Here is an 11,325-nt window from a genome sequence, read left to right on the forward strand (position 1 = left end):
TGCAATAGTTTTCCATGAGTCATACGTTATAGTATGAAATTTTACAAGTGCAATTGATACCACAAGAATTATCAAATGCAAATATATTTAATGATGAAGATTCTGAATCAGGATACCCTCCACTGTAATCTACCGAGGGCATCAACTATTGCCTTGCGGAAAGCATCATTGTGAAGAATAAACGATGAAATATGACCACCTGTCACCCACCTCACTTCTGATCCAGGCCATGCTTTTTGAAGCTCCCAAACTGAATGTTTAGGAATATACCCATCGTCCTATTTTTATAATCCATGAAAATAAAATCATTAAGGAAACAATAAAGATTAATATATTACATGAATGAGATCAAGTGACAAAAAGAACATGCATGATAACGGACCATAGTGCAAAGTGTAACAAACAATTTAACTTCATAAACATATTGGAAAAACAAGTCCGTTGGATTTTTGAGAAACATCAGCAAAGGAAACAAAAAACGACGGAATTCTTTATAACGAAATAGATCTTACTGTAGCAGCTACAAAAATGACAGCCTTGGGATTTTTGGGAACTGGAAACCTTGTAACATCAGTGAGCGATAACACAGACCGTAACCGCTGTTTGGCTTGTTCTAGAGTCATCCCAGTCTCCTCTTCAGCATCTTCTCTAAGTGCCTCCCATGCTGTGGCGTATTTCAAGACCCCTTCACAGAAAGCTACAACAGCAGAATGAGGAGCGAGAAATGGCAATGTGGCAATTGGTCTAGGATGAAGAGATCCTACCATTGCAGCATGAACACCACCTGCACTCACAGAAAAGCTTTGCATTAGAACACGGTGAATGTATTGGAGGAAATAACTATCCAAATCTATTGTTTTTAAATTTTAAATAAGAAATCTATTTAATATTTCAATGCAAGTCTTTTGTTGATAATACGAGGCATATGTACAACGTTATATTCATCCATTACAAGACAGCACAACTCTTAATTTGCCTCTTTTACCCATGCTCAGCCCACATATGCCTGTCTTGCCAAATCCAGCTTCTTCCTCTAGCCAGTGCAACAAACCACGTGATTCCTCGATAGTTACTCTTCCTAGAAGTAGCAAGTCACTCACACAGAGAAGCTTTGCACCATGCTGCAATCTAGGACGTCGAAGACCATAAAATGGGCTGCAGCACATTTCACTCGGTTTAACCAAAAATATAAGGCAAATACATTTGGAAGTCATTTATATATAAGGATCAAAGAATATTTCTATTAGCTTTTAATGTGGAATTTAAATATGTTTTACCTCTCAAGCACCATAGTTGCAATATTCTGCTTCAACAGTGGTCCCCCGAGGCGCAGCCTCCTCTCAAATGTATGGTCTCCAGTGCCTTTGAGCCACAATCAAGTTAACTTATAAAAAATGAACATATAAGAATCTTCAAAAACTTGACTTGTTATATTTGAGAGGTGTGACAATCGTCTTGATATTATACTATTTATTGCGAGTGTATTCTCTATGTATATGATATTGATCTTAAACTCAATTAATGAAGTTCACAATACAATTCATAGCACGAGGAAAATTATAATTGGATCACAATAGTGGGTATTTCTCAATGTGTAATTATGTACATATTGAAATATTCTTTAGTCGATGAATTGATGAAATTGACATCATCAATTCTGTAAGACTAACATATGTTATGCTTCTTGGTTTATCCAAGCAGTTGGTCCTCACTGATTGAAAATATTGGGATGTTGAGAGTTAACATATGAATGCTAGTTAAGAGTAATTAGTTCATTGGATGTGACCTGCTATGAGACTTCATGTGGTTCCCTACATGTCAATGAAGATCTCATTGCAGCTCGAGTATAAATTTCCTTAACCTTGAGGTATTCAAGTTATCTTGGTCATGGAGGCTTATACTTTAACATCTTGACAATCATCTAATAGAAGGTGCAAGTCTGGGATGATTGAGTATAAGTCAATATATCCGAATGTGTTTGAATAGCCCACAGAGGATTCACCACTCCTTTTTATAAGGAGACGTATACCCTATAACAGCTTGTCAGAATTATTACTTGTACGTCAAGAGAATGGTCTTCTTGGACACGTGTTTGAGTAATGGAATTACTACTTGAACTAGATGTGACGTAGTCAGCCTAGTGAGGACTGACACATAAGCCATGTCCTGAACCAAGTGGGTATAAGATGAGTGAAAGGAATAGACACATAAATAACTGTAGCCGTTGAAGGTTTTAAAAGTGGTTTTGGAATCAACTGTGAGTTCTCAGTCAATTAGGGGTCATGATATACTACTAGGTATCACTTGTGATTTATTCGTAATTAATGGTTCATTACGAATGACAACATAACTAGAAATCTATAAGATCACATGTACTACGAGTTTATCCAAAAGACATAAAAGTTTAAGAATTGAATTCTCAGATCGAAAGAGATTGAGTATGGTTGGACCAGACGAAGACAAATATGGAAAGTGTTTGGCGCAACGGAAACGCAAATGGGCCACATCTCTTGTAAATGAGTTAGACTCTCTTGGGTTTAATTATAAATCAAATTGGTTTGATTTTAATTAAAGATGGTTTGGTTTTTGAATCAAGTGGTTTGGTCTTGAACCAAACTTAAGGCTAATGGATATGGTTTTGGGTTAGCAGGTGCAAGTTTGAATTTACTCTTCAAACTCGTTAGGAAATATATATATAGATCTAGGTTAGATAGAAAAACACACCAATTGAACTTAACCTAAAATTGTTTTAGGATATGTTCTCTCCTCTCCTCCTTGCCGCCGCCAACCACAAGAGAAGAGGATCTCGAAGCTCCACTACCGGCCACCTCTTCCTCTGCTAGTCAGCCATCGGCCACCGCAACAAAGGTTGCTGCCGGTGGTGGTACAGCTGCCCAACGTCGGCTGAAGGTGCTGCCCCGACGGACCAAGCTGCTGCCCTACCACCAGAATTCTGCAGCCCAGCCTTCTTCCGGCCGCCTTGGAGCACTGTTCCGGCAAGCAATAGTTGCTGTCGGAACTCCACCATCACCGGACCTGCTGTCCCTCGCCGGCAGCGAACTTTCCAGCCCCTGAGCAGCGGTGTTACCGCTGCAGATCACTTCATTTCGTACCGTCGGGTTGCCTTATGCCGCCGGGTACCGAATCAAACCGTGGATCCTCTCTTGAATCCCTTTGCCTCCCTCCTTTAGCTAGTACCAATGCGGAGACACGACACGTGACTTAGCGAAGTCGTCTCAAGGATATCTTGGCGTGGATACAAGTAGAGGTAAGTCTTGCTAGACTTGCTCGTTGAGGTCATTTTCGCTTTACATCATCCAACAGGTAGACTTCTAACGAAGCTTATTTCTATGATTATGTCGGACACGTGTGTCTTGTGGTTATGTGTGATGCGTGTTTTAATAATTTAGGAAATTATTAGACCTAGTTTTTCAAGTGTAGATTGTTGTAAATTTTATTTATGGACATTTCAAAAAAAATTTGGATACAAAAATTGTTTCATAATTCGACATAAAATGTTTCAATTTTGGAGATTGTTTCCTAATTTGCTAGGAAAATTGATCTTGGAAAAATATTTCCTAATTTATTAGGAAATTTCCAATCTTGAAAAAATATTTCCTAATTTATTAGGAAATCCAATCTTAAAATTTATTTCCTAATTTGTTAGAAGATCCAATTTTGAAAATTATTTCATAATTCAATAAGGTTTAACATAGAAAATTCAATAAAGGTTTTCTCCCAATTAGATATGGGATTTACCTTTCGAAGTCTGTGTCCGAGCACACAAGACGAGAGGATATGCAAGAGTCAGATCCCATATGCGTCAGCTTTAAGATCGATCATGTATATTACGTTAAGTACTAGGCCCGATGTATTGTACGCTCTGAGCATCACGAGTAGATATCAATCGAATCCAGGCATGAATCACTGGGTAGGTGTCAAGGCAATCCTCAACTACTTGAGAAGAACTAAAGATATATTCTTGGTATATGAAATAGGGGTGTAATCGAGCCGAGCCAAGCCAAACTCTTGAATGTTTGAGTTTGGCTCATTTATAATCGAACCGAACTCGAGCTTTATTTAACGAATATATTCATGACTTACCAGCTTATTTGAACTTTTATCGAACATAAACGAGCTTAATAAATATAAATTATAAATTTAAATATTCATTGAAACTAAATTATATATTTAGAGAAAATTATAATATTCTTATAAAAATTTATAATTTTATTTTAATAAATAAATTTAATATATTTGTCTACATTTTTCATAAGTAGTGTAAAATCTATAAATTCAATATCAAAACTATTATTTTTTCATTTAAAAGTTGATTCATGTGCTTACTAACGAACATGTTTACGAACTAACAAGTCGAGTATTATGAATCTTGAAATTGGTTATTTATCTTAACGAACCTCATTAAACGAGCTCAAAAGAACTTTTATCGAATTGAGCTTCGAATAGCTCATGAGCGGTTTGGTTCATTTACACCCCTAAAATGGAGAAGGTGATATGGTAATACGCGAGTATACTGATGCCAGCTTCTAAATGGACAAGGATGACTTCAAGTCTCATTCTGAATACATATTCACTCTAAATGAAGGTATAATAAATTGGAAAAGTTTCAAACAGAAAATCATTGTTGATTCTATCACTGAAACATAATACATTGCAGCTTCTGAAACAGCAAAGGAAGCGGTTTGGATTAAGAAGTTCATCACTGAACTTGGTGTGGTTCTGAACATTGTTAAAGTATTACCAGTTTACTGCGACAACAATGGGGTGATTGCACAGACCAAGGAACCAAGGTCTCATCAACGATCAAAACATGTGTTCTGTCGCTATCACTTGATCAGGGAGATCATAAGTAAACAAGAAATACAAATTGAGAAAATTTTCACCGAAAGGAACCTAGCGGATCATTTGACAAACACTCTACCACAAAGTAAGTTTGAGAGTCATGTCAAGTCCTATGTTATTAGATACCAAGGCGATTGATATTAGGCCAAGTGAGAGTATGTTATATTTAAGAGGTGTCCTAAGACAATCGCCTTGGATTATTTATTGTATACATTCTCTATTATATGATATTGATCTTAAACTCAATTAATAAAGTCCACAATATAATACATACCATAAAAGAAATTGTGATCGGATCATAATTAGTGGGTATCTTTCCATGTGTAATTATTTATGTATTGAAATATTCCCTAGTCGATGAATTGATGAAATTGGACATCATCAATTATATAAGACTTGTATATGTTATGCTCCTTGGTTTATCCAAGTGGTTGGTCCTCACTAGTTGAGAATATTGGGATGTTGAGAGTTAACGTATATATGCTAGTTAAGGGTAACTAGTTCATTGGATATGACCTACTATAAGACTTCATGTGATTCTCTACATGTCAATGAAGATCTCATTGCAACTCAAGTGCAAGTTTCCTTAGATTTAAGGTATTCAAGTCATCTTGGTTATGGAGGATTAAACTTTGACATCTTGACAATCATCTCCTAGGAGGTGCAAGTCTGGAATGATTAGATATAAGTCAATATATCCGAAGGTATTTCAATAGCCCACAAAGGATTCACCACTTTATTTTATAAAGAGACGTATATCCTATGATCTCTTGTCAGGATTATTACTCATAAGTCTTTGGCCAAAGCAGTACACGTCAAGAGGATGGTTTTCTTGGACACGTGTTTGCATAATTTGAATCCGCATGACAAGAAACTACTACTTGCGCTAGATGTGACATAATCAGCCTAGTGGGGACTAACACATAGACCATGTCATAAACCAAGTAGGTATAAGTGAGTAAAATGAATAGACGCATGAATAATTGCAGCTGCTAAAGGGTTCAGAAGTGGTTCTGGAATCAATTGTGATTTCTCAATCAATTGGGAGTCATGATGCACTACTAAGTGTCGCTCATGATATATTTGTAATTAATGATTAATTGCGAATGACTAACATAACCCGAAACCTATAAGATCACACATACTACGAATTTATCCGAAAGGCATAAAATAAATTTGAAAATTGGATTCTCAGATAGAGAGAGATTGCGTCTGGTTGGACTCGACGAAGTGCAAATATGGAAAGTGTTTGGCGCAACAGAAGCGCGGATGAGTCACGTCTCTTGTAGACGAGTTAGACCCTATTAGGTTTAACTATGAACAAAATTGGTTTGGTTTTAATTAAAGATGGTTTGATTTTTGAACCAATGTGGTTTAGTCTTGAACTAAGATGGTTTGATCTTAAACCAAACTTAAGGCTAATGGATATGATTTTGGGTTAGCGGGTATGAGTTTGAATTTATTCTTTAAAGCCATTAGGAAATCTATATATAGATCTAGGTTAGAGAGAAAAACACACCAATTGAACTTAACCTAAAATTATTTTAGGCTATGTTCTCTCCTCCTCTCCTTGCCACCGCCAACCACAAGAGAAGAGGACCTCAAAGCTCACTGCAACAAAGGTTGCTGCCGATGGTGGTACAGCCGCCCGATGCCAGCTGAAGGTGTTGCCCCGTTGGACCAAGCTGCTGCCCTGCCGTTGGAATTCTACCACTCAGCCTTCTTCCGACTGCCTTGGAGCATTGTTCAGGTGAGCAATAGTTGCTGCCGGAACTCCGCCATCACCGGACTTGCTGTCCCTTGCCGGTAGCAAACTTTCCAACCCCCGGACAGCGGCGTTATCGCTGCAGTCCACTTCGTTTCAGACCGTCGAGTTGCCTTATGCCGCCAGGTACCGAATCGAATAGTGGATCCTCTCTCGGATCACTTTGCCTCCTTCCTTTGGCTAATACCAAAGCAGAGACATGACGCGTGACTTAGCGAAGTCGTCTCTAGAGGCAAGTCTTAATAGACTTGCTTGATGCAGTTTTCGCTTCACATCATCCCACAAGTATACTTCTAACGAAGTTATTATTTCTATGATTATGTCGGACACGTGTGTCTTGTGATTGTGTGTGATGCGTGTTGTAATAATTTAGGAAATTATTATTCTTCCGCTGCTTGTTTTTGAAATAAATTTTTAAATAGCGCATCAGTTACCCCAATATGACTAACTGAAGTTATGTTGATCAAACACCATATCAAGAGAGATACTAATGAAGGTTGACTCTTGTGACTTCTGATTTGCAATACATAGAGATGGCCTTCAATTTTTTGTGATACTACAAATGAATTTGTTGTAGCATCCTCTTAAGTAAGAAATTGCACATGGACTCATTTATATTTTCTCCATTATAACCTAAATACTCCATTTTGCAACAAGATATCTTGCTATTTTAAAATATTCAAAAGAAAAGAACAAACCAATTACATGTGAAACAAGAATTTGTGAAGCAAATTGTTTTGTGTCACCTTTGCACATACTGAACATGTTGAACAATTTTTATAATTTGATGCTAGCAACTAACATTCTTAAAAGCAGTATAAATAAATAAATAAAACTTCATACCTGCTAAATGAACTACACAAGCCATTTTCTGTGGTGGGACTAATTTTGGTGAGAGGAAGGCAACCCTTGCATTATAGCTCTCAGGAGGTAATGCACTGATTAATCTCTCTTCACAAGGTGTCCTAAAAATACCTTCTCTCAAGCATGCATTTTTTGTCTCCCAAACCATCTTCCAAATGGGCTGCACCATAATTGGAGGCAAATTCTGAACTTCAGATATTGGGAAAAGCTGCTTGACCAAGCTCTCTAATAAATCAAGCTTGCTTCCTCCCCATCCCTTCGAAAAAAAGGGTGTGCTTAACTTGGTTCGATGAACAAATGCCCCATATATATGATCCAGGAAATAATGAAGGGCACCTAGGTTTATTGATACCATCTGACTAGAAAACAAGGCAGTACTACGCAAACTCTTATAGCACAAGCCACTCTCAATCATCATACAGTTGGATAAAACTTAGTTTGGTCACCATGGGAAATAAAAGGGTAAGCTGCAGAAATCATAATTACATGTCACCGAAAATAATAGAAGATTTGCAATGTTCTATAATTTAAAAACAAATAAACAGAGAAATTAGTTGAGTAGAATAACAGATAGACTCGGTGAATATTAGATTGCACCTTTAACTGATATTCATTAGAATTCTCATGCTAGTAAAAGTATGCAGAATTCTCACACAGAGAAATCTACACACATAGAATTGAATGAGGAAATTCTTAATTGACTAACAACTACGAACCAAGCAAATTTCCATTAATTGACTAACAAATTAAAAGACAGAAAACCAAACAAGATAATTACCAAACAACTCAAAGCCAAAATTTAGAATTCAAAATTTCAGTGATTACTAATTATTGGAAGTGAAAACCGGAAATCCTGAACTCAAATCCATGAAATTGAAGTACAGGCGTACAGCCTTTGATGTGGCAAATCACGATTTTAATCAGAATGAAAGACCATAGAAAAATACAATATCTTGTTTATCTAAACCATTAAAAGGCAGTGTGTAACAAACTTCTCTCGACCATTAAAGGACATGTCTAACTTTCAGACATTTAAGGCAGGTGAGGAAGAGTGCTGGCAGAGCAAGCGCAGATCCTATTTGGATTCTCCTAAATTTGGGGGAGAATACGCTCAGCGCATCATAGGAACACTTACCCATTCTGTTGAAGGGTAATTCAACAATTAAGAGAAGGGGGCTACCTATCAATATCAAATCATTTCAATTTTTCTCTCCGTTGAACTGAAAAAAAAGGACAAGAAACACATAAAGGATGTTGGCAACCCTCAAATCAAATTTTCAATAAAAAAAAATACAAATTGAAACTTGCGTCCATATGCCAAATTGCTAGTCCCGGATTAATCCTACAACTCAGATGCCCCTGTGCCATGGAATTTATGGCTGGTTCAGAAAACTAAGCGAGCCAAGTAAGGAGGCGTCAACGAACTGAATTAGATTCAAGAGCGAGAAACAAACATTTTGAAGTAAAATAACCACATATCTAACAGTAATAAGAGAAATCAACAATAAGATCTGCTGAAAACAAAGCTAATGAACGGGACACCTCCCTTCGGATAACAATAAAATTAAACGCAAAGGTAGAGAAAGTTACCTGGTTCTCCATCAGCATCCCATGGATAGCATCCGAAGCGAATACCTCACTTCAAAAGAGAAGAATAAAAAACCGACTATCGAATCTGTCCTCCGCAGAAACAAGAATCATAATAAAACAGAAGCAATTGCGGCAAGCGAGATAGAATGGGTTGAGAAAGGGACAGGAAAAGGAAACGCGGAGATCATCGAGGGTACAAAACCAAACGATCAGAGAGAGGAAGTCCGGAAAGAAAAGGTGCAGATATAACTGGGGGCGGAATCAGTAGGGAGATATTGATAATAATTTCTAATTGTTCTAAGATTCTGATCCAATCCAAACCGCTCGATCATCCCCACGATGAACCGCTACGATGGACGGAAGAGTGGAATTGACTGCCAGAGCAAAACAGATGTTTTTTTTAAAATTTTTTAAATGATAAGGATTTTTAGAATTTATTCATAAATAAATCACACAATCGAATAAACACATTAACACAGGTTTAAACGTGACCCCATAAATTACGATTTTCTCAAGCCAATAAGAAGAATGATAAGTCAATCTAGGTCCAAGCAGCTTCTCCAAGCACTTCCTTGGTTGTCGTGTGTTGTTGCCCTTCCTTCCTTTTCACCCGTCTTCCAGAAGACTAACTCTTTCTAATTTTGTACATTACAAAATCTAAAGAAACTCGAGTTACATTCGAGTGTAATCTAATTACAACAAGAATAAAAGAGATGAAGGTACAACACGTAGGCCGTATTTTGAATTACAACATTACACACATCCAATCACATTGGGGTTAAAGGGTCATAACCATGCACCATGTCATTTATATTCACAATATACTAATAACATAAAATTTACTAGGATTGGAACAACTAATTTTGCATACTCGTTTAGGAGTTGCTGTCATGCCCGAGACACTACCCACAATACCAACTATGTTTTGTTCTAAACAAAACATCTCTAGCCGAGACCTTGTTGGTCACACACCAACTTCGTTTTGTTCCAAACAAAGCAACTCTATCCGAGACCTTGTTAGTCACACACCAACATTCGATCATGACTCAAGATTTGGCCGAAACTCAGAATCTAGCCAAGACTCATAGTATGGCCGAGACTCATAATCTGGCTGAGAGTCTTGTGTGGCCGAAACTCACAATTTTGCCAATCATAGAAAACCCTATCATGCAATTTCTATATCATATATAAAAATTCTAATAACTTAGCATATCCCTTCGCAAGTGGCTCTACCACTGTAAGGTAATAGGTTGCTAAACACGCAAACACGCAGCAGAAAAAACCTATTTCCTCCAGAAGATCCATGCGAAGGGAAACATAATTTTATACTAAGTTAGATCTAAAGACATGATAGAGTTATACCTTTGAAGCGTGCTCACGATCTCTCGACAGCTCGGATCACAGCACGATCAAGCGTTCACGCCTCTACGGTATCCACATTTACAAGTCTTGCCTTCGTTTGTCTCACAAACTCAACAAGATGGAGAAGAACACACAAGGTTGTGCTAGCAACCTTCAAGGGTGTGTTCGGCCAAGCAAGGAAAGGAGGAAGAAGAAGAAGCAAAGAAACCTTTCACCTTCTCAAGTGATGAAAATCCTATGAAAAATATCATCCAAATGATATTTATAGTCATCCCATGGAATATCAAGAGTCTCCACCTTTTCATCTTCTAATCCAATGACCCAAAATCAACCATTCAATCTAATGGTTGAATTTTGACCATTTAACTTCCTTGGTGAACTCAAGTTCACCCAATGAGTCTAACCCATTGATTCCCATGCAATTCGACTCAATCCAACAATTAGATCTATTTAAGTCTAACTCAATGAGTCTAATTCGGATTACACTTAATCCAATGAGTGGGTTCATTCGAGTCTAACTCAATGATTAATCCAAAAAGCCTAATCATCTAATGATTGACTCTTAGGGCTAATTACTAACACTATAAAAGGTATAACTAGTTATTAATTTTTGCATCATAACTAGTTCATCTTTTGTATAGATCTTGAAAAATCAAACACAAGAGGTTATCGGTTTTAAGTTATCGATTTTATTTTTCGATTTCATGTTTCGATAATGTAACGACCCGCCTTCTACTAACTAAACTGTAAGGTCGATCGTCACATTATGCTGTGCTAAACTATTCCCTGACCATCACTAGAACTAGATGCGGAAGCTGTGCTAATTAAAATTTTTGCTAACTAGTATCATTTCTTGGTTCTACATGTGCTAAGGGGTGTAA

General features: G+C 37.2%; 1 protein-coding gene across 1 annotated transcript; it reads right to left on the bottom strand.

The window, feature by feature from the left end:
- Nucleotides 1–9,333, bottom strand: LOC122035960 (protein ABHD18-like). Its single transcript, XM_042595118.1, has 6 exons — nt 9,083–9,333; nt 7,472–7,959; nt 1,278–1,362; nt 986–1,155; nt 513–784; nt 1–278 (listed from the first exon to the last, which is right to left on the bottom strand). Exons 2-6 carry the CDS (start codon nt 7,908–7,910, stop codon nt 108–110), a joined length of 1,137 nt encoding a protein of 378 aa, XP_042451052.1. The 5' UTR covers nt 7,911–7,959; nt 9,083–9,333; the 3' UTR covers nt 1–107.
- Between the last annotated feature and the right edge of the window lie 1,992 nt (nt 9,334–11,325).

The sequence above is a fragment of the Zingiber officinale genome, unplaced genomic scaffold (assembly GCF_018446385.1).
Source record: "Zingiber officinale cultivar Zhangliang unplaced genomic scaffold, Zo_v1.1 ctg127, whole genome shotgun sequence".
NCBI classification, from domain to species: domain Eukaryota; kingdom Viridiplantae; phylum Streptophyta; class Magnoliopsida; order Zingiberales; family Zingiberaceae; genus Zingiber; species Zingiber officinale.